General features: G+C 36.0%; 1 protein-coding gene across 4 annotated transcripts in view; it reads right to left on the bottom strand.

Annotated features, from left to right (window-relative positions):
* TOP2B (DNA topoisomerase II beta) overlaps positions 1 to 27976 on the bottom strand; it is a 66861-nt gene that overhangs the window by 4255 nt on the left and 34630 nt on the right. For all 4 annotated transcript variants that reach the window (XM_024115155.3, XM_007114400.4, XM_028490334.2 and 1 more), the window contains exons 9-33: positions 26398 to 26499; positions 26178 to 26315; positions 24152 to 24290; positions 23680 to 23837; positions 23422 to 23547; positions 22381 to 22491; positions 22190 to 22295; positions 20790 to 20899; positions 20364 to 20456; positions 20152 to 20266; positions 18637 to 18758; positions 18275 to 18423; positions 17476 to 17707; positions 15340 to 15474; positions 14540 to 14740; positions 13356 to 13551; positions 13123 to 13214; positions 10149 to 10304; positions 9904 to 9987; positions 8134 to 8328; positions 5882 to 6026; positions 5500 to 5661; positions 3772 to 3973; positions 2773 to 2852; positions 1475 to 1585 (exon numbers count right to left, since the gene is read on the bottom strand). In XM_024115155.3, coding sequence (XP_023970923.2) covers positions 1475 to 1585; positions 2773 to 2852; positions 3772 to 3973; positions 5500 to 5661; positions 5882 to 6026; positions 8134 to 8328; positions 9904 to 9987; positions 10149 to 10304; positions 13123 to 13214; positions 13356 to 13551; positions 14540 to 14740; positions 15340 to 15474; positions 17476 to 17707; positions 18275 to 18423; positions 18637 to 18758; positions 20152 to 20266; positions 20364 to 20456; positions 20790 to 20899; positions 22190 to 22295; positions 22381 to 22491; positions 23422 to 23547; positions 23680 to 23837; positions 24152 to 24290; positions 26178 to 26315; positions 26398 to 26499 — 3460 coding nt within the window. The remainder of the gene's footprint in view (positions 1 to 1474; positions 1586 to 2772; positions 2853 to 3771; positions 3974 to 5499; positions 5662 to 5881; positions 6027 to 8133; positions 8329 to 9903; positions 9988 to 10148; positions 10305 to 13122; positions 13215 to 13355; positions 13552 to 14539; positions 14741 to 15339; positions 15475 to 17475; positions 17708 to 18274; positions 18424 to 18636; positions 18759 to 20151; positions 20267 to 20363; positions 20457 to 20789; positions 20900 to 22189; positions 22296 to 22380; positions 22492 to 23421; positions 23548 to 23679; positions 23838 to 24151; positions 24291 to 26177; positions 26316 to 26397; positions 26500 to 27976) is intronic.

The raw sequence follows: 27976 nt of genomic DNA on the forward strand, positions 1-27976 counted from the left end.
TGGGGATGAACAGCCTGATGAAGGAAACGGGCTGACATGTTCAGAGAGGGAAAGGGCTCCCCAGTTTTTGACATGTTCAGAGAGGGAAAGGGCTCCCCAGTTTTCAGGGTGGTTGTAAGATGCTCATATCAAGATGATAAAAAGATGCTTAAAGGGAAATTACAGGGCCCGTCTCAGTTTGCGTTTTCCAGAAGCAGACCCCACCTGATCCTAACGCAAAGAGTCGAGTTAGGAGTGCCCATTTGGGAGGTACAGGAAGGCAGTGCAGAACGAGACAGTGAAGAGAGGGCCGGGTAATGGGAGGGTGTCGAGCTATCGTCACTATGGAAGCTTCAGCGCGTTAGGAAGCGGAGAGCTGGCATGAAACCCGAGCGAGCTAACCTGAGGGGCTCAGGGGCACGAACCCTGAGAGACGTGCAGACCCGCTTTCCTCAGTCACAGGTAAGGGGTGGCGGGCACAGCAACAGAGAAAGTCCTCAGTAGAGAAAGACCATGGCCAGGGCGGGGCTAGAGGCTGGAGGGCCAACCAGTTTCTCACCACCGCCCCAGTGTGTTCAGAATAGCAGGGGCTTTCACTGTTGTTCTGCTGCACCTAGTACATGTGTGTCTACAATGGTGGTGTCTGTTGTGCGCTTCGAAGATCCTGAAGGGACATTCCATACTGTTTATTTACTTGCTGGGTAAGTGGTGATTATCTTTTAAACACAAAGCACTAACACCGACCTCCTTCAAGGTATGTGCCTCAGTACCAGTAACAGATTCATGAATCAACTCCAATCAACTTATTCATAAACAATCTAAGGTTACGGAAAAGAAAGCTGCATGACTCACAAATAACAAGAGGCCCAGACTGAGCCGAGCGATGGCTCCCAGGAGGAGTTAAGGCATGGCCTACACAGCTGAGGCGGGCAACTGCTATCAGCACAAACTCTCAGCCTACTTCACAACCCAACAACTAACTACAGCACAGCTTTACCAGAAAGCTGTCTTTCCATATCAATGCATGGGATTATTTTATAATTACAGCAGCTTTAAAATGAGGTCTTACAGGGCTTCCCTGGTGGCGCAGTCGTTGAGAGTCCGCCTGCCGATGCAGGGGACCCGGGTTCGTGCCCCAGTCCGGGAAGATCCCACATGCCGCGGAGCGGCTGGGCCCGTGAGCCATGGCCGCTGAGCCTGCGCGTCCGGAGCCTGTGCTCCGCAACGGGAGAGGCCACAACAGTGAGAGGCCCGCGTACCACACAAAAAAAAAATAATAATAAAAAAAAATAAAATAAAATGAGGTCTTACAGACATCTGAATCATTACCTCACATGGTTAGAAAACAAGAGGGATTTTCCTCATACACATTTATACTTTATACCTATTTTCTATTGAAGTCCTAGTGCAAATAGTTTCAAATTACATTTAATTTCCTTTAACCATCTCGATACATTTTATGCAATGCTTAACAAAATCAAATATAAGTACATACCCTTTTTAGCAGCTACTGTTTTACTTGGAACTTTTTCTGTTTGTTTCAGACCAAATGATGGTGAAAAGACAGAAGCGGAATCTTCTTCATTACTGTCAAATTTAGCTGAATCTAAAAATTACAGGTTTTTTTTTTCAGTAAAGAGATTCTATAAGGACCACTTTAGTAGTTAAACTGATTCTTTTTACTGATGACATCTCTTTAGCTAGATAAAAGATCTTGTAAATTTCTATTTTGTGATCATATAATCCACAGTATACAAACAGCAGAAAATAAAAAATATAACAATGTTATATTTCAAAAAAGTTAACTCTGTTGTAGAACAACATAGAAATGCATACAGTAATAAAAATTCCTAATAGTCCCAAACGCTAATCATTTAAAACATAACTGACCAATTCAAAAATACGACTTATTTTTAAATGAGACATTAAAAAGTTCTCACTGTGATTATTTTAGCATCTACACATCTCATTAACCATTTCAGGAATATCAGTAATAACATTCATCAACCTTACGTGATTAAAGGTTAATTGAAAAGGCATGTATGCTTACCTTCAGTTTACTTTTACACTCAATTTAATTAATTAATCAATTCCTCCCTCCATCCTTCCCCCACTCAAACCAAAACAGGGACTCTTAAAATGGCAACCTGGATGTGAAAGTTTTATATAGCTGTTTTGACATGCTTTCAAAAAATGCGTATCTATCAATACATATAGAACCTGTACCAGATCTGTGTGTCTATCTACATGTATGTGTGTATTAAAAAAATGGAAAACAGTAACTCAAATGTAACTAGGTTGTTCTGACCTTAGAAATTCCACACACAGAAATGTAGGCAATAAAAAAGTATGCACACTGATTAAATTTGCTTCTATGAAGGTTCTAGTCTTTCAGCTACTAGGGTTCAATAAAACAAGTGCATATTGGTACACTTGTAGCTTTAAAAAAAAGCTGTCATATATCCATTCACATTGCCATGAAAATTAAACTTTGATCTTCCAGAATTTCTGTCTATACTTTTTTCTCGCCTTAAAACACTCACACTCCCCCCCACTACACACACACGCGCACGCGCGCGCACACACACATGCACACACAGGTTTGCATCTGCTTCTCCACCTAAATGCTTCCATAATGCTGATTTTGACCAATCAGTTGGGAATCACCTCAGGAAAACTAAATAAACCTTATTACATTGGGGAAAATGTAAAAAGAAGGTAAGTTTTTTACGCATAAAAAAAATCCATAGCAATAATACGTAAGTAACCAACAAAAAGACTAAATGAGCGTACCATCTTCTGACTTCTGAGAGTATGAAGGAAATGAGAAGAGATTCCCGTAATCCTGACCTTTCTTGTCATGGGAAGACTTTCTAATAGAAAGAAAAATTAAACACAACAATATAATGTAAATATCTGGTTTCAACTTTGACAATTTATATATAATATGTACTGCAGGATTATAATTACAGAACAAAATTTTAGTTCTCTCATTTGTTTCCTTTTGCTAAAGACAGGGCAACCAAACTCCTTCCTTCTCTTTCATAAGCATAAGTGTGCATGCTTACACACAGAGACACCAGACAAACCACTGATTTAACAGAAGAGCAAAACTTTAAAGTTATTCAAAATATCACTAAATTTATGGTTGACAGAACCTCTTCAGAATTTAACATCAGTAAATTATTGGCAAAAATCCAAGAAAGAATCTCCATCAGAAGAGGCAATAGTCTGACTTCTAATACTTGACTGCTTGTGGTTAAAACACTTCCTTAAAAATCTGAAATAGTTCACAGACTTCACATCCTACATGTTACGTGTTCACACTCACCACAGGCAAGAAAAAAATCAAGGCCAAAGCTAGGGAGGAAAATTAAACCACTCAATTCTAAAGATTTAATAACTTTTCTCTGAACCAGGGGTTGTCAAGCTATGTCCTGTATGCCTGCTGCCTAATTTTGTAAACAACATTTTACTGGAACACAGCTACGCTCATTCATTTACATATCATTTATGGCTGCTTTCCTGCTACAAGGGCAGCACTGAGTAGTTGCAGCAGAGACCATATGGCCTGCAAAGCCTAAAATATTTACTATCCAGCCTTTTATGGAAAAAATCTGCCAACCCGTGCTCTAAACTATAGCAACGGTTATGTAAACAGCTGCAATATTAAGCAGATATATTACTTCATGAGAAGGACCTGACCTAGGATGGAGCTTACTGCAGATGCCCAGACACCTAGCTGCACCAAGCTGCACCATATAGCTGAACGGCAGTTGCTGTGTTACTTACTCTGGACTAGCTTTGGATTTGCCTGGTGAAAACGTATATTCATCTTTATCTAGGCCATCTGAAGGGACAAATTCATCTTCTCCATCATTTGTTATGGGAGATGCTTTAACTTTCAATTCCTCTAAATCATTATTGTCATCGTCATCATCGGCATCATCGTCCTCTTCTTCTGAGAAATCAAATGTGTACTTAGGCCTTTCAGCTAGGACAAAAATAAAAGTGAGTGTTAAACTCAAAACCCAGCTTTATCAACATGAAATACTATTCCAAACAATGCACTTGAAAAATATTCCAGCTGTCTCTTAAAATATACAAGAAAAAAAAGAAAAAGGCAAGCATTAGAGAACAAAAGTCGACCACTCTGCCTCAGTTACTCTGATGGTGCTGACATCTGTCCTGTACTCCCTGGAGGCTCTGGGGCAACGCTGCATGTCTTGGGAGAGGGTAAGCTGATGAGGCCACTAGGACGCTGCTCGTCATGCTTAAATCTTACTCAAAACAGTGAGGAAAGCAGTCATTATGGCCACCGTGAAAGTGACTGCTAATATGAGATTTCCCATTTCTGCAATTACGAAAGACAACTCTTACAGGTCTTTAGAAAGTGCTGCACTTTCTCTTAACCTCTTCCATAAAAACTCCTATCTTCTCTTCACAGTAGTTTTACTATGAAATAAGAGAAACAGTCATTTTTCAGATGAATAGTAAAAATAGAGGTAAGACCTCAATATATTAGCAAAACAATATAATGCATAAAAAGGTACCAACTATGGAGAAAGGCACACTGGTATAATGCAAGTAAGTTTTACTATAATTTCTAGCATATACTATGGAATAAAGTTTTAAAGTCATTTGGATGCTATGCAATTTTACACTTCACTTTAGATGTATGGAAAAAGCCTAAATACAATTTTAAAGCATTTAATAAATTAATTTTCATTTAACTTGTTACTGTGTTAAAAATTCGCCTCTAAACTATTGCAACATTATAAATCAACTCTAATAAAAAAAATTTTTTTTTAATTCACCTCTATTATATGACCTATGCACATTAGGAAAAGAAATTCAATCACTTAGTGACTGAAGGCCTGAGATATAATTTTTAAAGTATCTCCCAAAGATAAAACAATCATATTTTATTATTCATTTTATGTAAATTAGGACAACACAATTTGAGAAGAATCTATAAAATAGGACACATCAGTTTTTAATTATTTGAAGACTTCAAATTAATGATTCAGAAAGGATCAAATCACATGCTTAACAGCAATATATATTAGCAAAATGGGATTCTGCAGCCTAACTCTAACACTGTAATTGTCTAAATTATGCTGTGTGCATATGGAACCAGACCCCTAATGTAGGGGAAATTCTTCATGATACAAGGGGTAGAAAACAAAAAGAACACTACATAGCACTTCTATGGATCCATCACTGCTGGTATACTACACCAAGGTACGTTTTTTTACCAAACATCTTCCAACTATGGAGGGAATACAACCCAAACTTTGTAACAAAAATCAATAAGAAAACATGATTCACTTTAGAGAAATTTAGTCCAACTTTGCTAGAAAACAGCATTCTGTAAAGGTTTTTTTGTCTTCATGAACTATAACTTCTGAAATACTAAAGGTTTAGTACTTCAGAAACACTGATAATACCAATAACACCAACTTATGAGTAATACTAACTTTGTCAAACCATAATATATAATAAAATATATCAGAATACCAGCCGCTCTCCTAAGTAAAGAATCTCGTGGAATAACCACAGGTTCTGTTTCTTCCAAGTCACTTTCTGACTTGGATTCATCGTCTGACCAAGGATTCCGTTTCTTCACTTTCTTTGCGCTGGGTTTACCAGATGATGAAGGTGCTTTTCTCACCCTGGTACCTAAAAACAAATGAGCAACAATAAGATATGTATCAATACTTATCCAAACGTCATTAGTGAAAATAAAACTACTGTAATGAAAACTTCATGATAAAATAAGAAATGTTTGTGAAAACTGAAGACATTACTTCGACTACTAGAAAAAAAGTACAATCAAAAGAATCTGGTAACATCCGGGACATGCAGATTTTCTGACACACACACGCTAGCAGCCCCTCACCAGGCCCCTTTTTCTCCCCTCTGGGCCTGGGGCCTTTATCTACAGGAGCTGCCGGGGTCGCCGCCTCCTCTCCTGCACCGTCTACTTGTGCTCCACTGAATTCTTCATCGAATTCCACTTTCACTACTGTGGCATCGAGATCGCCCTACACATTGAAAAGAAAACCAAACCGTAAGTAAAAATAAAAGTTAAATTAACACCATATACTTTAGAGATACACTTCCAGCCAAGATATCGCATTTTCATATCAGATGAGTAAAAAAACAATATAAAGTGTGATTCTATTGAGGTCCTAAGAAATTACTTCAATCAGACCCTGTTTTACTTTATCTCATGCAGCTGTAGAAGATGACACTGCTTATCACTCTAATCTTGTAGTACCTTCTGTGAGATGACAGCTACTTAAAACCAACTATGAAAAATAAGAAGGCAGCTTTTGATTATCAAAGGGACTTTCAGACTCACAGCTAAATATACCACAAGGTACCTGAAAAAATACGTTCCCATAGCTCACGCCTCTGTGTACTAGAAAAAAATCTTCAGATTACTGAATGAAAATAAGCAACCCATGTCTTATAATGCCTAGCAGTACATAATGAAGTCCCGTGACCCTGAGACAGAGGGAGGGAGGCCCAGGGCAGGGTCAGAGCAGACACCACAGAGAAGGAGCCTTTCCGACTGGGCTTCGAAGAATCAGGTAGATTCGCCAGGTGAGGAGAAGGAAGGAGGGAAGCGCGCCCCAGTCACAAGATAAAGACTGCTGTCTGCTAGGACTCAATGAAAGGTGAGGGGGAAGGGCAGCCAGATGGAAGCAGGCATACACCAGGAATCACCGTATAACAACAGGCTCGTTGTCTGGAGACATCACTCTGGTGGTGAGAGACAAGACTGAGAGGACTGAAGTGAAGAAGGCAGAAGTCGTGACTGGATGACTAGAGACAGGATCACTAGAGCCACACGGCTCACCTTAAATTATCTCAGGGAAAATACTGAATTCTAAGACAGTGTCGGTGTGGACCAAGATAAGAGGGGTGGTATTTGAAACTTTCATAGACAGTCAGCAGGACTGAGTTACAGACTCAAAGAGAAAACTCCCAGGTGTTCGGCCTATGTTAGTGACAGCTGGTAGTGCCAGGAACTGAGATCAGGCACAGAGGTGGGAGGGCAATTTTGAAACCCAGATAATGGGTCCCTGCAAGCATGCTGAGTCTGCGGGGCGTGGGGTATTCTGGTGGCTGTATTAGCATGGCCCTCCTGGAAACATTACAGCTTCAGGACATCGATTAAAGAGTCACCAGTGTAAGTGATAAAAGCTCTGGGCACAAACGAGGTCACTTGGGGAGACCATGAAAGGTGAAGAGAAGTGTGCTGAGAACGGATCCTGGCTAAGACCTTCAGAAAAGGAGAGAAACGTTTTCCTAAGGAGAGAGCAAGTTCTATGTGCAGGTGAACCTGTGAGACCTCCGTTTATCAGAACAATGGAAGAGAGGGATCTCCCTGGTAGCACAGTGCCCCCAGGCTTCAACTCTTCGTTCTGTAAGGAGAACTCTCCGATCTCACCACAGCTCTCAGGCTCACCTCCCAAGCTCTACTTAGACTGTGGGATGCATCTACCTATATATCCCCTGGGTTCTAAATCAACCTGCCTAGAAAAATCACTCTCTCCATGAGACCGTCAGGCCCCTGCTTCTCAGCTCTGAGCAGCCTTCTCGACACTTCCTTCCTCTGGCTAACTGTTCCCATCCTGCTGGAGGGTAGGGAGATCTCACGCTTTTAAATCCCCTCTAACTCTCATCAATGCCAATGATATATGCTGTGTTTGATGACTTTTTAACTAAAGGTAAAAACAAATAAATAGTAAAAGTTGACAGCTTACTTTGAAAGCCAAACAGACTCTTTTCATAAGACTTCCTTAATTGGTCATGATATAGAACTAAAGTTTATATTTTAAAGTTGATAAACTTTTTGTTGTTGTTGTTCCATGATTTTAATTTAGAATGCTGAGTATTTGTCTTTCTCGTTTTAGAAATGGAATCAAGTGAGTAGGTCTTTACACATATTTGGGTCCTTGACTAATATGTCCTCATTCTATGTATGGATCAACTGCTCTCAGAACAAGTGATTTCCAATCACAGTGAAACATATTAGAAACAAAAAAAAAACATGACTGAAGTACACAGTAAAATTAAAATACCTACATACATCATTATGGAGGTGGAGTCCACCAATGGGCTAAAACAAGAGACATGTACCTTTTTCTTCTTCAACAACTTCTTACTGGCATCTGCCTTCATGGCAGTAATTTCAGGAACTATTCTTCTCCCGAAAGGTGAGGGCATTGTCTCTTCCAGTTGAAGCTTCTTCACCTTAGGTTTGCCAACTTTCCCTTTTATTGCTTTTCCAGCCATCCCAGCCAGAACATCTTCTCGTTCTTGCACTTCCACTTTCTGGAGTGTAATGATTAAGGATGGTGAACAGGGCAGGGGCATAAACAACTCATTAGAAAAGAGAGTTACCTACTGCATAAGAAGTCAAATCTAACTTTATTCATTCAGTAAGGAACAAAGCTTTCCTTTCAGGTGATCTAATCTAAGAAAAAAACAAATAATTCTAAGTCAGAAGACCTGGGCTGGGGACTTCCCTGGTGGTCCAGTGGTTAAGAATCCACCTTCCAATGCAGGGGACATGGGTTTGATCCCTGGTCAGGAAACTAAGATCCCACATGCTGTGGGGCAACTAAGCCCATGCGCTGCAACTACTGAGCCCGCGTGCTCTGGAGCCCATGCACCACAACTAGAGAGAAGCCCACGTGCCACACCTAAGGCCCAACACAGCCAAATAAATAAATATTAAAAAAAAAAAAAAAAAAAAAAAAAAGACCTGGGCTTCAGTCCCAGTTCTATCTAACTAGCTTCTCATTTGCAATACAAGGGGGTAGTAACTAAATGACCTATATGGTCCCTTCCAATTCTAGGATCCTACAATGTATTATGGGATCAAGACTTCTGATGACCTGGTATCATCAGAATCCCAGCAAATCACACAAAAAAGGCAGTTCTGTTAACAAATATGAAGCTATTCTTTACTATTGTTTTAGTTTGCTTCATTTTTAATGGATATTAATTTTTAAATGTGTAAGTCAGCAGTAAAAAAAGGGTCTGCAATTTTTAAAAAATCTAACTCATAACAATATAAGAAAAGTATAAATCAAGGCATAATTATATTGTGGCACTTGAAAGATCATTAAGAGAACCCAGAACAATAGGACTAAACAATTCCAGAAATTTTATTAGGCAACTAATACACCACATTCATTCTTAAGAGTTCGAATTCTGACTTGGGCCATAAAAATAAAATTAGAACATGTGGACAGTAAATCAATGAAACAACTAAAAAGTAATAAATATAAGTAATATCATGAGTAATAATAAATATTTACCTTGTGCTACTCAAAATCAGATGATCATACTGCTACTGTGAATTTAATTCTAAGATTTTAAGTGAGCTAATTGCTTAAAAACAAATTAGGCAATTTTAGAAAAAGTTTATATTTTACATCTTTCTCTACATTTTTATTTTTAAAATTGGAATTCTACCTGGAGAAAACTAAGCTATAACAAAAAATATTAAAATTTCTCAATTAAAAGTCTAAGGAGACTATCATTCTACTTTTTAAAAATCAAAGTACCTATATTCAATCATATATATTGCTCTTACCTCTTTGGGGAAAAACATTAAAATTGAATCAATAAGTTAATTTGAAGTCAGTTAAGAAATTTTAACTAGCAGAGAGTATTAGAATTTAGTTTATTCTAAATTTCAACTCCATAGCTTTTATTCATCTGCATCAGACATAACTTTTCTTTATGGTTTCACAGAGCTAGAAGCTAATCCTCTGCAGCTTATAAACATATTAACTTTTGCAGAGTTAAAGGAAACCCTGAGATAATTTAATTTTAAAAATGTTCATTGTTTCATAAACATTACTTTTCCAAATATATTTTAATGGAGACTTAACCTACATCCAGTTCTTCAACAAAAGCTGCTAAATCTTCTTTCCAAAGATCTGAAGGAGATTTTCTTTTAAGATCACTGACCTCTCGCCCCTATAATAAAAAAGTAGTACGATTTAAACATTCAATTTTAAATGTGTAATTTTCAAATGTATACATAAAGGCTAAATAAAACTATTTATTTTTGGAAAAGAAAAATAAAGATATGGATAGCACTTAAAGTTTCAAATTATTTAACCCACAAAAGTTCATACTTTTGCATCTCTCTGTTTAATCAGTTCTTCAACTTTTTCTTTAGTAAGAGACCATAGAGACATATTTAAAATATAATTAAAATCAGGGCCTGAAGGAGTTCCTGAATCAGAGGAACTATCATCATGCTGGTTTTGTGTTTCTTCCTCTTCTGCTGCCTGTAAAAAATAATAAACTTTATATTAAAGTCCTATATAATATCAAATCAATGTTGAATTTTATTGAATACTGAGTTTAAAATTCCATACATGCTATACTCTTAAAGCTACATCTTCAGGGTGGTGGGTTTATTTTAGATTATCTGCAAGATTATCTATGAAAATATATTTCCTATAAAAAGTTTAAATTTTCTAAAAATGCACAATAAAATCATCAAAAGGAATGGTATATTCAGCCTCTATCCAGGAATCTGGCGAAAAATTAACTGCTTGAGAAGACACCACATCTTAAAATTAATAGAGCAGAACTAATGTTTTATCATGCATCTTGTCAGATCTTTATATTGGTGAGTGAACAAACTGAAACCTAAAATAAATAACACTTATGAAGAATGTTTTACAGTTACAATAAATATGCTAAGGTAGTCAGTCACTACGGATGATTTCTTGATAAAGATTCCCTCAAGCAAGAACATTCATGCAAGGACTAAGCTGAAGCTCACTCCAGCATTTAACAGCTGGTGAGTCATAGAGTCCCAAGGGCTATTCTAAAAGTTTATCTATAAGGCCTTTCATAGGAGCAGTTGCAATAAAAAATCTTATGCTAATATTAAATTTCAAAGTCCAATGAATTTAATAGAAGTTATTATAGGTGACATCATCTTTAAAATTTTTAAAATAACAACAGCTGTTAAATAAAATTGCATCTCAATTTTTAAAGGCACTCAGATAATTAAAAATGACTGAGTTAGCCATGATACTCCAAAAAACAAAAGTTCACTTCTAGCAATCAAAAGAGGAAAAAAAAAAAGCTTTACAATTTAATTTAAAATTTTCGGTAAAATAATGTGTATATACAAAGTAAACGTTAGATGTATCTTAGAAGTAAAGGAATAAAAATAAAAATTGCAAAGTAAGATGCTTCATTACATAAACAAAAGTATAAACTCAATTAAGTAACATTAGCCAAATAAAGAATGCTGTTGTTGAGTTGATATAGATTATTAAGTACCTAGATAATTTATGACAAATTAATACAGTCTACAGTTTTTAAAATTTCTTCATGAAATAGTGTGTTGCTATGGAATTTTAGGTTGCTACACTACTATTAAAATATTATTAGGGTGTCATAAAATCCTATTTAGACCCACACTTTAGAAGTCTATTTGCTCTAGGTTTTGATGACACACCAAGTATTGTTAATGAGTGCTCCATGAATATGTGTATCTATCATTGTTATCATGAAGATGACTAAGGATACTTTCAGGGAAAAAAAAAAAAAACCAAGAAACTTCTCAAGTTCCAATGACAATTCTACCATGTTTTTGATCTTCTAATTATCGGCTTTATAATTCTCTCTTCTCCAACTCTACACAACAGGACACTCTTGTAAGAGCAGTTTCTTTTGTTTCTTGAACCCCCAAAGTGAACACATGGCCAAGATGCTGGGAACACTTTGAGGGTAACAATGAAATTATGGAAACCAAGCACTAGCTTTTACCCATGAAGTCTACTTCTGCCAGAATGGCATTCTCAAACCCTAAACACCTTTATTTTTTAAAACTAAACATTAAATTGATTAGCTTACTAGCTAATTTTTTTTAAAGATATAATTTAAACCAACAATGATATAGAAGGGCAAGTAGTGTATAAACCATAATATGGGATTTAAGAATGCAACAAAACACATTGAAAGGAACACAACATGCTTGAGTCATCTTAATTTTGAATACTCCCCCAACTTGTCCTACCCCATTTTCCTCAATGAATAAACCTATTCTCTTAACATGTAATTGCTAAATATGTAATTTACTCTAATTTTACTTACTCTAACATATGGCAATCTATTGACAGTTCAAAATTTAAAAAAAAAATGTTAATGAAAACATTATTTCAATGGAGTTTGATGAAAAATATGAGAAACATTATGGTTGAGAACTCGTGAATGTTGGGAAGTTTAAAGTTTCAGTTCAAATTACATCACATAATCATAACTATTTTTTAAAGATGTGAACTTTCAGTATTACATATATATACAATATTCTAATTAAGTATCTGAAAATTAATCATTTCCTACTTTCTTCCTTTTGTACATTTGTGTTCTCAATCACAATGCTGTAATGCCTTTTCAAATTTTTTTTTAAATTGTCCACAACAGCAAGAAGCTAATTCTTGACAAGAATCTCAACGTTTCAATATCCCATTTACTGAATTAATATTAGTATTCTATGATCGAAAATGGACAATTTAATAAAACATCAGACTTTTAATATGAAGTTCCAGGGCTTAAGATCTCCAGCTAAAGACCTAAGCATAGGTCAGAGCACATACTTGGTGCTCAATAAATACTGATAAATATTGACCATTCTGTCTCTAGTCTCCCCAGCGTACACCAAAACCAGATCAAGTTGAGCGGTGAGTGGATTTCACATTGTGGCCACAAACTGCCCAGGGGGGAATGATTTCTGTACTACCAGTATAGTTCCCAGATAGTGACATGCACCTCACAAAACCACCACCACCACCGTCCTTTAACGGCAGGCTCAGAAAGAAGGCTGAGGAGACTAAGTGACCTCCAACCGGAATCATTTCTCCAGGCCCTGGCTGAGCCACACTGGAAAGTGCTTGGCGGTGGGTGTGCACTGCCAAGTTCCTGCACCCTATCTGTTTTGTGGATACACAGAAGACTTCAGTCTCCAAACAGACTACTCAGCACCTTTAGCAGTACTAAATTCAAAATTTAGGGGTTGGGGTTTTTGTTTGCTTTGGAAGTTGCTTTTAAAAGCTTCTCTGAATGTCTCATTCTGCAAATGATTACCTTTTCTTGTGCTTCTTTCCAGGCTTTCACTGGGTCAGATTCATAACCTCTCTGGACTAACATTTGAATCAAATCTTTCTTTGACCTATTCTCTATGTGAGGGAAAAATAAAGTTAGGATCAAGAAAAGAGAGTCAATTTGTATTTGTTTATATTCTGATAAAAACGTCTTCTATTAATAAAGTTTTTTTTCCATTTTAACTAATGTTCAAATTTTTAAAGGTTGCATCTTACCTATAGTAATCTTCCCTTGTATCTTCTCTAAAATGAAACGGGCTTGATTGTTAAGCTTTGTAGATTCTGCTCCCAGCATTCCCACAAGCCACTCCTTACGTAAACCATAATAGCTTAATCGTAAATCAAAGAATTCTCTCAAAATGTCTTGCACAGTTTCATACTTCTTCAGACATCCCATATGATCAAAGAGTACCTAAGCAAAACACAAAGTTTTTGAAGATTATATAAATTTGTGTTGGTATTTTTAACTTGTATGCTACAGTATTTAAAATAACCATAACACACGTATATGAATACACACCACCCCTAAAAGCCAGAACAAAATTATTAAGTAAATATTCCTCTGGTGACTCTAAGAAACTGATAAAATTCTATTCTCAAAACTATGAAAATATTTAAAATTGGAATAATTTTGAAAGATAAAAATAGGTCCTTAAAAAAAAGGTTCTTACTTAAAACTATATAAACTATGGCTATAAAGCCACCTAATAATTTTTTTTTCAAACTAAATACAAGCAAATTCTACCTGTAAGTTGTTAAATATTAAAGTTCTCTCTCCCATATACTCAATGGACATGCATTTGCCTCTCTCTTTGTTGCTTTTTATGAATGGGCTATAATTCACTCAAACTTCAATTTAGAGGGAAATTTTACTTCTCTTTCTCCTTTTTCTATCAGCCTTGCTTGGCAGATTATGGCACTTTTTCTCAGTCACTGTGCTATTGCTGGATTTTTTTCTTTTACTCTTTCTCAAGTCTAAAAAGCTAATTTGGAATGGAACAGGGTAATCATACATGTTCACTTTTTATCTTCCTCCCCAATTATCTAAAGTTTAATAAAGCAGGTTAGAGTCATGAGGAGATCAGAACTCCACACGAAAATGCTAATAGAGACAAGCATGAGGCACAAGGAGACCCTGCAACAATCACTCTCAGAACTTCCAGTCAGTATGTGTGAGGGTATGTGTATCCTGTGTTCAAGCCCAGATGCACAAATGCAGGGTTGGGGTTAAGAGCAGAGGATAACATTAGTGGAAAAGGAATGTACCTCTAGATTTCTTTAGCAAACATAAAGGGGGAAACGCATTCAGACTTACTATAGCTACTCCCATCATGAAGCCAATTACAAAAATCCAACTTACAGAATGCAAGGGTACATTCATAGTAAATCTAGTCAATTACCATGGAATTACAAGTAAGAGTAGTTTGAAGTTTAAAAACTTTGTGCAATCCAGCAGCTTCTGCTTGTGCTAGTTTCTCTTCAGTCATTTTCACCACAAATTTCACAGTTGTATCAGTATGGTATTCTTTATAATCAGAAATTAATGCTGGTGTTTTATCTGTTCCATTTAGCATAGGTTCTAAAACCTGTTCTTTGTATACCTATAAAAGATTTAAAAATAAGTAATTCCTTCATGACACACATTCATGTTCTTATTCTCCAAGTCATGCAATCCTTAAAACCTCTCAATTGCAGTGGGGAAAAAGGGGAAACCTCATCTCTATCACCTCCTGCCCAGTCACTACAGCTGACAGTACATGGGGTCTCAATGGAGAAAGACGATACACAAGGTACTGGTTCTGATCTGCTCATATACACAAGGCAAGAAGAGGCTGAGAGGACAAAGCGGAGGGCATCAACTAGCACTGACAAGGTGACGCGCGTACTTTTAGATCCAATACTGAATGACATGAGTTTATTGACCATATTTATAAGGGTTCAAAACACGATTTGTTACATACTATTCTAGTCATTGCAACGTAAACAAAGATAATAGTCTTTTTAAAAGCTAGCTAAGTCAATCTACATTTAGATAACTTTTAAATTACCATTGGAATATTCCAATGAATGTGTCAAAAGTGTATACATGAATGTTTAAACACTCTACAGACACAGGGCAAACAATCATATTCTCACCAGAAAGGACTGCCTAACACAACTGCCACACGCGGCGCACAGGCAGCTCACGTCTTATACCAACCTGTGTCCAAGTTCTAACGGGAAGCTCTGTAATCTCCACTGTGTTTCTATCCACCACAAATATTTCACCACTGACTGCATATTGGTTTTGACCAAGTTCTTGGATTGTTCCTTTAAAGTTTTTGTAGTTTGGAAGCTGTAGAGAAAAATAAAAATACCTAAAGGCTGCAACTTCTCACTTGAGTGCCAGTGCCACCTCTGAATGCCCCTTAGTCAATGACTTATTGCTATCGACAGGTTCACACAACTGAAACTAAATTCCTCTCATCGGCAATAGGCCCTCTCCAAATAATCACTCAATCTTGAATTCACAGCTTCTGTTAATATACTCTCAACAGGCCCCCAAATCTCAAAACCTCAGCACCACCTTTCCTGGTCTTCCAAGAATATTGCCTTTTTTTTTTTTTTTTCCAGCTTATTACCCCTCCATCCTTCCTTCTCCCCTAGATTAAAAATCCTTTAAATCCAAACTCCTCAGACATTACGCTACAAGCCAAGCTAAACTTCTAACTTTTCTCCAGTGATTTGCCTTCCAGATCACTAATCTTCTTCCACGTTTCTCTTGAATATTTTGAATATTCTCACTTTCACTCACTCTATCCACCAGGCCTGGCGGTTATTCAGCTCTCCACACCCCATTCATCTATATAAATCTTACTTAGCCTTCTCAGCCTAATTACAAGTGGTCTCTCCCTCTTCTAAAATTCCTATTTGTTATCATCACTAAGAAATCAGGCATATAGCATAGGACACTTCTGCTCACTGAGCAAATATTAATACCTTTTGTCACTGTAAACTTCATGCCCAGAGGTCTCGCCTTGACAACAGATTAACTTTTTGAAGACAGAGATCATGGTTCTTTATCTTACCACCTAGCACAGTATCATATATAGAATATATATATATATATATGAAACAAGTATCGATCAAATACACTGAGACAATAAGTACTCTAAATCTATCTGAAATAAAATGCTATAATCATTAAAAGTAATTTGATACTTCTGTTAGAAATATTTTAAAGTACTTTAAAGTATTTAGGAGAAAAAAGATGTTAAATCATCCCCATAAGCTAATTTTCTTTTAAAAATACAAATATGAAATCAAACTTGGAGAGAAATACTTAAAGATATTAAGTTTGTTTCTATATACGTGGAGTATTTTTTCCTCTTTGCTTATTTATATTTTCTACAATGAGCACTATCATTTTTGTAATAAAAATATTCTTCTATTTAAGTGTCTCATGATAAAGGGAAATTTCTAGATGATTTTAAACCATGTAGAAGAGTGTAAGACACTTTTTTGAGGGTTTTTCTTGGAGGGAGTTTGGGGGAAGAACTGAACATGATGAATGATCTAAGGTAAGGGCAAAAATGAAAAATATGGGGATTATTAAAATATATACAAGGTGTGTTTAAGCATCCTTAATGACTAATATGACTTAGTAGTTTAAGAACAATAACATAATGTTGCATATAACTTTGTCATAAAAACGTTATTCTCTATATAAGTTAGATATTTGAAAGCCTGAACTACAGGGTACTTTAAAATTTTAATAAACAGTTTCTCCCATAAACCTTATATCCAGGCTTTTTCCAAATTCTATATCTTTTTTTTTCTCTTTCTTCCTTATTTATTTATTTATTTATTTATTTATTGCTTGCTGCGTTGGTTCTTCGTTGCTGCGCACGGGCTTTCTCTAGTTGCAGCGAGCGGGGGCTACTCTTCGTTGCGATGCATGGTCTTCTCATTGCGGTGGCTTCTCTTGTTGCGGAGCAGGGGCTCTAGGCTCACGGGCTTCAGTAGTTGTGGCTCGTGGGCTCTAGAGCTCAGGCTCAGTAGTTGTGCTGCACAGGCTTAGCTGCTCCGCGGCATGTGGGATCTTCCCGGACCAGGGCTCAAACCCGTGTCCCCTGCATTGGCAGGCAGATTCTTAACCACTGTGCCACCAGGGAAGTCCCCCAAACTCTGTATCTTTTACAGTAAGCACACAAGTTACACACTAATAGGGTCCTTACTGTCTACAATACGTTCTAAAATGAAAATGGTTCCATTACTTTTCTAAAATGACTGGCCTTTGTAGTTTACACATTATCATTTGTTAAAACAACATAAGCAATAAGTTCTACGTAATCACCATGGGATGAGGATCCAAGCCTTCCAGCATCCGTCTGACATTGTTCACAATCTCCCTAGCATCATAGTTGGGTAGTTTACAAGCCCATCCTGTGCCGATGCCCTCAGCACCATTTATTAAAACCATGGGGATTATGGGAATATACCACTCAGGCTCTACGCGTTGATTATCATCATAAAGGAATTTAAGCAGGTTGTCATCCACAGCAGGGAAAAGCAGTCTTGCTAAAGAGCTAATAAAAGGAAAAAGAAAGACATGGAGCAATATCATGGTTTTAGAAAATAAAACTTCATACATAATTAAAGACTTTACATTTCAAAAAATCTTTTAAAAAGAATGCATTTGTTAAGAATTTTGGTTACACGTGCTTAATTTAAATTTAACAATAAAATTTACCTAACCTTATTACCAAATATATTTCTCTCAGGCACAAAGCCAGAATAAGACAGTCTTGTTTTACTTAAGTTATTTACTGACTTACCTGCCTAAATTCTTAGTATTGATAATAACCTTTTAAGGATTTCCTCTTATTCTGACTAAACCACAAAACCCATCTTCAGCCTAAAAAGTAAAGTTGGATCAGAAAAAATCCTTATGTTCATTAGGACTGGTTCCACCAATAATTCATAAAAACTGAGATAAACAAATTTCACTCTATATGTGATCAAATAATTTGGAACATTCACCCTCAACATAATACCCAATCACCTCTCTCTGTAGTTATAATTCTATTACACATTTAGTTAGTTCCAATAAACTTCAAATAGAGCTTTATACCATTGTATCAGCAAATGATTACCTTAACATTGTGAAAATGTAACGAGGACTTGCAGCATCTTTGCCCCCGTGAAGCCGAGTTCCAAACTGACCAATGGGCTGAAGCAAGTTAATGTTGTTACTCCCCACAAAGTTCTGAGCCAAGTTCACGATAGTCATCATCAGTGCTTGCTGCAGAACAGAAACAGACAGAATACAACATTCACATTCCCAATTTTCTAAATGGATTTCCTAATTTTTATTAAAACCCAAGCTCTCAACTCTTTTACATTTCCAAAGAACTTATAAAAGAAAAAAAAACTTTATTATGCTGAATTATCCTTCTACTACCCTCCTTCATGACCATAAGTATAGTTCTCAATTAATTCCAATCTCCATGCTTACTTCTCCATGATGATAAGCAGACATTTCAGCAACAGATCCAGCCAACTGTGCAACTTTTACTTCGCGTTTATCATTCCTCTTGAAACAGGTAAATAAAACTTTTCGTTGGCCTGGTTTAAAGCCTATTTTTAAAAACAACAACCCTCTTTTAAAAATATTGCTCGGGATATAGTTGTAATGTTTCTTTTAGTGACAACAATGGTTTATATATTCAAGAGAAAAAAGCAAAGATATAGTTTGCTTCCGAAAAATAAGTAAAATTGTTTACTTGAGATTCTGTAACAAAATGACTACATACTAACACATTTTATACCATCTCAATCTATTCCAAAGTGAAGAACCAATAGAAAGACACCCTCTGGTCTTAAAGAACTGCTCAGTGGCACCAAATTCCTTTCACAGGAGTTCCCAAACATTCATGTGCCCAAAATGCCAGTTGTGATTAAAGTACCAGCAAGCCATCAATGAGCCTGAAAACTTATTAGAATATCCTAAATCAGGAAAGCTCTTATAAAGAAGAGATGTGTTCTGGTAGTTAAGAATGCAGGCTTTAGAATCTCACTAATCTGGATACTCTTCTCAACTTGGCCATGTGACTTTCCACAACTTATTAAACCATTAAGTCTCAGTATCCTCATCAGTGTTAACAGAAATAATTACCTTCCTAATAGGGTGATCATAAGGATTACATGAGATAATGCAAGCAAAGCACTCTGCCTCCTGATCACTCTTCTTGCTCTAGGCCAATGAGCATAGTAATAAACTTTTCAGTATATGCTAGCTATCATCATCATCATCGTGGGCCCAGAGCATGGCAGAAGCAAAAGGATGATAAAATATGGCCACTTTCCTTGAGAATTTTACAATCTAATTGAGGAGGAAAATTAACACAAGTAAAATAAGAGGCATACAATTATTGGCATAGAAGTTTATAGGCATCTGAGACCAATTTAGACGGCAATTATTAGGGAAGACATCAGAGAACGGATGTAACTTAAAGCTAGAACTACATGGATTAGTAGAACCATCTGTTATTAGCTGAAATACCAAGGAACATGAAGATCAACTAACTTGCTATAAGTTATAAAAATCAAAATGCTCTAGATAGAAGACTAAAATCTGCTCTAAGTACTGGGTAGCAGCTTAACTTTTTTGTCAAGTTAAATAAGTTAAAAGCATTAGGTTTTGGGTACTGAGGAGTAAAGGTGTTTTTAAAATTCAGTCTCCAATAAATACTTTAGAACTTATCAAAATCACATTTTACTTTTTATTTTAAAAAGTCTCCAACAACTTGGGGCAAAAGCTTTAAAATTTTGCAAGTTAATTTTCTTTAAAAGTTCAAAACGGGTTTGAAAGATTCAAATAAAGAATATAAAATTTCAGAACTACTAAAACATCTCGAGAGCAACTTCAGAATTTTTAAACTTATTATAAGGATGGGTTAAAGTACATGAAATTAAAATATACTCAATGACATACAAAAATGAAAAAGATTGTTAAACAAAAGCTACTTACCATCAACAAGAGACGGTATAGATCTTTCATTATCTGAGTTTGAGAAAAGAATCAATTCTTTGTTGATGAAATCATTGTAAGTCAAATGCTTTGTTGCTGTACCATATAAAAATTGCTAAGAGAAAAGTTATACAGCAATTATGTCATGATTACTGCATGAATTTTAGCCTTTTTCTCTTTCTTCCCCCAGATCACCACTCTTTATGACTAACCTCTGGTAAGCCATGTAACCTACGCTGTCTCCGATCTTCCATAAAATTTGTTAACCATTCTTTTCTGTCATCAATCTTCTTCTTACTGAATGCCTGAAGGATTCCAGGTAACAATGTCATACATTAAAAATAAAAAGAATTTCATTATAAAATTAAAATTTATAAAGGCAAATAACTATTAATTTCTGGGAAATTAACTTTTTTCCAATATGCTTTTATCAAAAATACACTTGAACAGTGGTGTCTGAATTAAAGAACTATGAAAGCAGGGCATAATCTGCGGTGATGGGGAATGACACCAAGATTAACTAGGTTGGGCTTAGAATTCTAAAGAGACTTATCACAGAAAACCAAGATTGGGAAGAAAAGTATGGCAGAAAGAGGGAATAGATATTAGGAGAGACTTTTTAAAATGAACTTTGTTACCAAGGTAATGGCAGCATCATCTTCAGGACCAGCATATCTAAATAAGATGCGGTGCCTTTCCATATCCGCAAAATATTCCTTGGCTTCCTTAGCTGTACTGGTACCCAACCCTGCACAATTTTAAAAATAAAAGTGGAAACAAGCCAGACAGAGACAGACAAATACTGTATGATCTTACTTATATGTGGAATCTAAAAAAAAATAAAAATAAAAAAATAAATTAAAAAATCTATGTCAAACTCATAGTAACAGAGCGTAAAACAGTGGTTGCCAGGGGCTGGGAGGAGAGGGAAATGGGGAGATGTCAGTCAAAGGATACAGACTTGCAGTTTAAGATGAGTAAGTTCTGGGGAATCTAATGTACAGCATAATGCCTATAGTCAATAATACTATATTGTATACTTGAAAATTGTTGAGAGGGACTTCCCTGGTGGCACAGTGGATAAGACTCCGTGCTCCCATTGCAGGGGGCCCGGGTTCCATCCCTGGTCAGGGAGCTAGATCCCACATGCATGCTGCAACTAGGAGTTCACATGCCGCAACTAAGAAGCCCGTGAGCCACAACTAAGGAGCCCACCTGCTGTAACTAAGGAGCCCACCTGCCACAACTAAGGAGCCGGCAAGCCACAACTAAGGAGCCGCAAGTCGCAACCAAGGAGCCCGCAAGTCACAACTAAGTAGCCCACCTGCCACAACTAAGACCCAGTGCAACCAAATAAATTAATTAAAGAAAATTGCTAAGAGAGAAGATCTTAAAATGTTCTCTCCACAAGAAAAAATATATATATATAGGGATAATGAGCAATATCCAGAATATGGGAAATTACACAGGACAAACAATCCAACTTTTTGAACAAATAAATTACAAGAAAAAATATGAAAGGAGAAATAATATATTAAGATTAAATAGACTTATCAACCAAATGCAATATGTGGGCCTTGTTTGGATACTGATTCAAAAAAAAATAAAAACTATAAAAATGAACATTTTTAATACAATCAGGAGAATTTTAACCTGGATTGAATATATAAGGTTATTAAAGAAAGGTATGATAATGGTATTATGGACAATAAAAAAAATTCTCTTAGAGATACATACTAAAGTAGTATAGAAATAATTAATGCCTGGAAGTTATTTCAAACTAATGGGGTGGCAATGACAAGAGTTCAGATGAAACAAGATTGGCTGCAAAACGGTGACTGTTTAAGAACACGGGAAGCCCATTATACTACTCTCTCTACTTACATAAAATTTTTCCCTAACAATTCTTTAAAAATCAGCCATAGCTGTTTCTGAAAGCTAAAAGAGACAAACTTTCAAAATATTTTACAATGCTCTCATAAAAATAAATTTACATCAGCAGTAACTTCACAAAATTTAAATGTTTTCGAATACAAACCTTTGTAGTATTTTATTTTCCAGGCTTTCTGGTTTTCTATATGTTTTTTCCACTCATCAAATTCAGGAATGCTATAGAAGGAAAGTTCCTGCTTATTTTTGCTAGCCTTAAAAGAATAATAAAAAAAAAAAATTAGTTTTTCTGCTACTGTTTAAGACAACAGTATAAAAATATATTAATGTAAATAGTACCTTTACAATAGGAGTAATGAACTCTTCAAGAAAACCATGCTTCAAAAGTGATGGCCAATTGTGATGGATGAAATTAATAAGCAGGCCTTTTATGTGAGAACCATCTTGATCCTAAATAAATGTTAGTAAAGAGTGCTATAATAATTCGTGAAATATAATTACTTACAAAACCAAATTTTTAGATGTATGAATGCAGCAATGAGGCAAAATTCCATTCAAATTTTACAACTGTGCTTTACAAAACATTCTTTGGATGATCACAGTAACGAATTTTTTTCTTAAAATTCAAATAAAGAATATAGCTAAGCGACAGACTACATCTTTCTGTCATTAAATATGCTACCATTATCTTTTATACAGTTTGCCCAGATTTCACTAAAAGAATGATTTAAAGATGGAAATTAATGAAACAGGGTTATAATGCTACTTCACTGGAAGGAGAAATCCATGGAGTACAGGTATTCACAAGTCTTCTCAACATAAAAACTGATAAATTTCTGCTTAAAACTATACAGCAGCTTCTCATTGAATATTTTCTCTAGAAATCCTTTCAATTAGAGGATATAAGAGACAAGCAGTTGGATGCATGTGTAATTCTTCCTTTTCAATTTTCTACTTCTTTCCTAATTACTGCCATTTCACTATTCAGGTCCTCCAATTTTTTTGTGCATCCCAAATTATGCCATCATATACAAATATTAGCCATTATCCTATTGATTAATCTTTCTTGTAAATTTCACCATTTCCTTCCTGCTTATAGATAGGTGGGCTTCAACCCCATAATACTACAGTGTGTTCTACTCTTCCCATACTTGTTGCATTTAAAAATATTTCTTAAATACCTAACCAAAGAGGTGGTTACCATAAATTAGATAATGTAGAATGTACTTCACACAAACTGTGCCATTAAACAATATCTTCCCCCGGATGTAAATACAATCACTTCTGCGTCTACTATCTTGGGACAAATCTCATGAAACAAATATCAAAAGGACATTCTGAAAATGATATGTTTTAATATGTGCCAACTTTTAAACCAACCTGATCAGTCATAATCATAATCTTCCCATAGCGTAAGGTTTTCAGAGATTCTGCATCATCATAACTTTTCTTGTATTGTAGACCAACTATCTTAATGATATTGTTTATTTCTGCATTCTCCATGATCTGTGCAAACATGAAAAGGATGGAAAGTGTTTTAGAGCATCTCCAGAGGCAAAAGGTGAGTCGCAGGGATGCATAAAGCTCACAGTGCTAGCAAGGCACTCAAGTGCCGCGGGCACAGACGCAGATACGCACCTGCTTGTGAGAGGCCTCCCGCACGTTGAGGATCTTGCCCCTGAGGGGGAAGACCCCGTACCTGTCCCTCCCAATCACGCCCAGTCCGGACACGGCCAGCGACTTAGCAGAGTCCCCTTCCGTCAGTATCAGCGTGCACTCCAGGGAGTGCCTGCCACCTGGGGGCAGAGGACACACATTCCAAAGTTCTCAAGCCCACCCACGAGAGCGCGGAGCCGAGAGACTGACGATCGCAGTGACCACGGAGCGCTGTAAGAGCATCTAACACCATGCTCAGGGTACTTAAAAATTAAGTGCATTTTATGGAACTCCTGCCCCCCCAAAATTAGTAATCTGTGGTACATATGGCAATTTTAGTGAAGTAAAACCATACTCTGAACATAGAACCCTATGCTCTATAGGTGGAAAGTTAAAACAGTCTCTAACTGAATAAACACAAACTTAAAATCTAAAAAAAAAATCTGAACCTTACCAGCATCATTGGCATCATCCAGTTTGGGAATACCTTTGATTTTACTGTACTTTACTGATGAACACTTCTTGTTCAGCTGCGTCTGAGCCTTAAATTTCACCCAGTTCAGGATACTTTCCACAATGCCACAGTTAGAGGCCTAAAAATCAAAGAGTAATAATATACAAGCAAGCCAGAAGTTTATACACTTAGCTAAAATTAGTGTAATACTTGGAATCTGTGCAGTTATAAGGCAAAACAATAGTAGTGATGATAATAACTGTGATATATGCTGGTAAATATTATTCTAACTACAGTAAAACTAACCCAGGCAGCTATTCACAATGACCTATTGTACTGAAATGTAAACACATGAAAAAAGGCCGACTTTACTACATATGAAAAAAGTTCTATTACAATAAACTCCATAAGAAATATACATAGCTTTTGTTACAAGTTAGTTTTGTGAAAATTAACACAGTAAAAGCTGATCCACCTATGAATTTACTACCTGGGAAATTTTAGACACTGACATTTTTGATGTCCCTCAACACAAAAATGTGAATCTTGAATTCCCTATGACAAAGAAATATTACCATGAAGGGAACATTAGGATAAACTCAATATCTTATGGGAAATTCCCTGGTGGTCCAGTGGTTGGGACTCTGTGCTTCCACTGCAGGGGGCACGGGTTCAGTCCCTGGTCGGGGAACTAAGATCCCGCGTGCCTCATGAAGTGGCCAAAAAAACAAAAACAAAACAAAACAAAAAAAACCTTATGAATAGTTCTTATTTTTTAAAAGTTTGGTACTGAGGATTTCAACATTACATATGTGTCATTCTGCAGTGAATTAACGTGTGACAAGATGTCAAACCTCCCCCCAACCTCCCTGCAAGAAAAAGTAAAGCGTCTCCAAACAAATGTTGGAGTTATTTATTTTTCATCAACCTGGGTAGTTTGATTTTAGGTGTATAAAATAATTTTCTGGAATGTTTCAGATATAAAAAGAGGTGAACTATGTTGTCAAATCTAAACTTTCTCTGCCAAAAAAAAAAATGTGTAAAATCTAAAATCAAATTACAACTGTTAATGAGGGCAGAAATTTGGGCTATCATTAACATCGGGTCATCTGTATTCAGAATTCATTATGATTAGACCCAACAGTACTATTCTATAGGCCTTTAACTAAAACCTAAAAAACAACTTTTGTTTTTGTTTGTGAGACCCTACCTTTGAAATTCCAATACCAGAATTTGATAAAAATATTATTTCTACTGTAATTACATGATACTCCTCCAAAAAACTATAAACTTCCAAAGAGGAGGGGCTGTAATTTACTCATCTTTACATTCCCAGGGCAAACATATTTAAAGGCACTTTAGATATGATCATTTAATATATGTTTGATGGTCCTGGTGAACAAGAGAACTGAGGCAAATCTTGCTGATACATAAGAGGCTATGAGAAATTATTAGCAGCCACAAGGCTCAGTTATAAATAGAAGATTATTTATTTATACTCTCACCTTCTTTCAGAAAAGTTAAGGCAGCCTAAATAAATATGTACAAAGTAAAATGAAATTTTAAAATATGTAGAATATGGTAAATTTTATGTTATGCATATGTTACAATTTTTTTTAAACTACATAAAGGTAAAAATCAGTATATGAATTTGAAATAAGTAGAAAAGATGAAATCAGGAGTCCTATAAGGACCTGTACACTTTATAGAGGCAAATCTGTCTTTATAAAGGACAATGAAAAGCTAAAAACACAATTAGTTACATGAGTCCCCACTTTAATGCTTGGCAAAATAATCGACTGCTTTATGAAACAGTGTCTATCTACCCTTTGAAGTTTTCAGAATCAAGCATATTAGTTTTTAGTATAAGTATGCCTGTACCCACAATTAATATAAGAAAGAAACTATGCCAAATAATTAGAATGATTTAGAATAATTAGAATAAATAAATCAAGAAAAGTACTTAATCAACTCTCAATAAAAAACAAAACAAAAAACACTGAAAAATAATACAGATTTTACTCACTGCTTTAAAAAACTTTTCTGACAGCTGGCATTTGGATCCAAAACTTTTGGGCTGCAAAGTCATGTTTTCCTTAGTCTGAGAATCAAAAGTTGGATTTTCTATAAGGCAGTTAATAAAAACCCATATATGGTTTTTTACCTGTTGAAAACATATCAAAAAAGGTCAATATCAGAACTGATATTATTTAATAATTCAACAGAATATATAAAACATCACTTACTTGAAATGGTTTCACTGACACACCAGCTTTGTTCTTTTTCTTAACTACTTCAATCAGTTTACCAACAACTTGGTCTACTACATAATCCACATGCCGTCCACCCTAAAGATGGAAAAAAAATAGAATCCAAAATCTTCTATAGTTAAGGTAGCAAAATAGTTACATATTCATTTTTTTCTAGAATGAGCGTTTAATCTTCACCACAACTTTGTGAATTCAGTACGACTATATTATTAACCCCATTTTCCAAACAGTTAAGATGAGTCTCAGAATGCCAGAGTTGGGATTTAAAAAATAAAGTCTTTTTGGCCATAGAGCCAATTAGCAACTCCATAAAACTCCATACAAGGTGAAAGCAATTGAATAATAAGAAACATGGAAGTGAGAATGAACACTGGCCTGGTGGTGGCAGTGACACTCACAAGACTGACACTTAGGGACCGTGGCAGCCATTGACAGTTGTCCATTCAATATCCATTCTCTCCTTTTACCTTACTGACAAACCCAAATTTGTTTGTTTTTAACTGGCAACATACCCAATTAAAAATATTCACCAATCTAGACTCCCTCGCAGCTAGAGGTAGCCACTTGACCCAGTTCTAGCCAGAGATGCTAGCAGAGGTCTACTGGATGGGGCTTCCAGAAAAACTATTGCATTCTTGATCAACGGGGAGAGGCTGTAGTTGGCATATGCATTTGCCCAAACTCATTCTCTCTCCCTAGAACTTGGAAGGGTGCAGCATGAGAACGAAAGCCAAATGCTAAGGGTGGCAGAAGAGAAAGCCAGGAAGAGCATAGGTCCCTGATGACACTCTGGAGTCGCAGAATCAGACTAACACTGCCTACCACCAGTCCACAGTCATACGAGGAAGAATAAAACCTTTACATGTTTACAAACCACTGTATACTAGGTTTCTGTTACACATAACAAAACGCAATCATATCTGATACAGATTTCTGTTGACTAGAGAAAGTGATGCTAGATTATAAAAAAAATAGAAAACAATTAAAAAATAAGTTCAAACTTGAACAAGAGTGACAAAGTGACAGATCACTGCTTTAGCTTATTCTAAAATATACACTTGTAGTGCCTAATATTTTACTATGGTCAATGGATAAATGCTTATAGATGAGAAGAATTTCATTTGATGTGGAAATTTAAAAGCCTACAGAAAAGGGTTCAAACTCCTCAGAATGGCAGATAACGCATTTCACAATCTGACACCAAAACAGACTCATCCCCTATTATTTGTTCTTTTACACTCAAAACTCAGAGAACACAGAATAAGGAATTTGTTATCATTCTAAATGTCATAAAATATAAATGTATTCAATTATAAACACTAATCATATAAACTTATTTCTCAATGGATGTTTAAATTCTAAGACAGCTATTTCATAGAAAATAAGCTTTTCTCTTCATAAGTCAATTTTTATTTCACAAAAGCAGATTTGGGTTTTTTGTTGTTGTTTATTTTCTTGTCTTTTTTTTTTTTTTTTTTGGCAGTACGCGGGCCTCTCACTGTTGTGGCCTCTCCCGTTGCGGAGCACAGGCTCTGGACGCGCAGGCCCCAGCCGC

This window comes from Physeter macrocephalus, chromosome 1 (genome assembly GCF_002837175.3).
Source record: "Physeter macrocephalus isolate SW-GA chromosome 1, ASM283717v5, whole genome shotgun sequence".
Classification (NCBI taxonomy): domain Eukaryota; kingdom Metazoa; phylum Chordata; class Mammalia; order Artiodactyla; family Physeteridae; genus Physeter; species Physeter macrocephalus.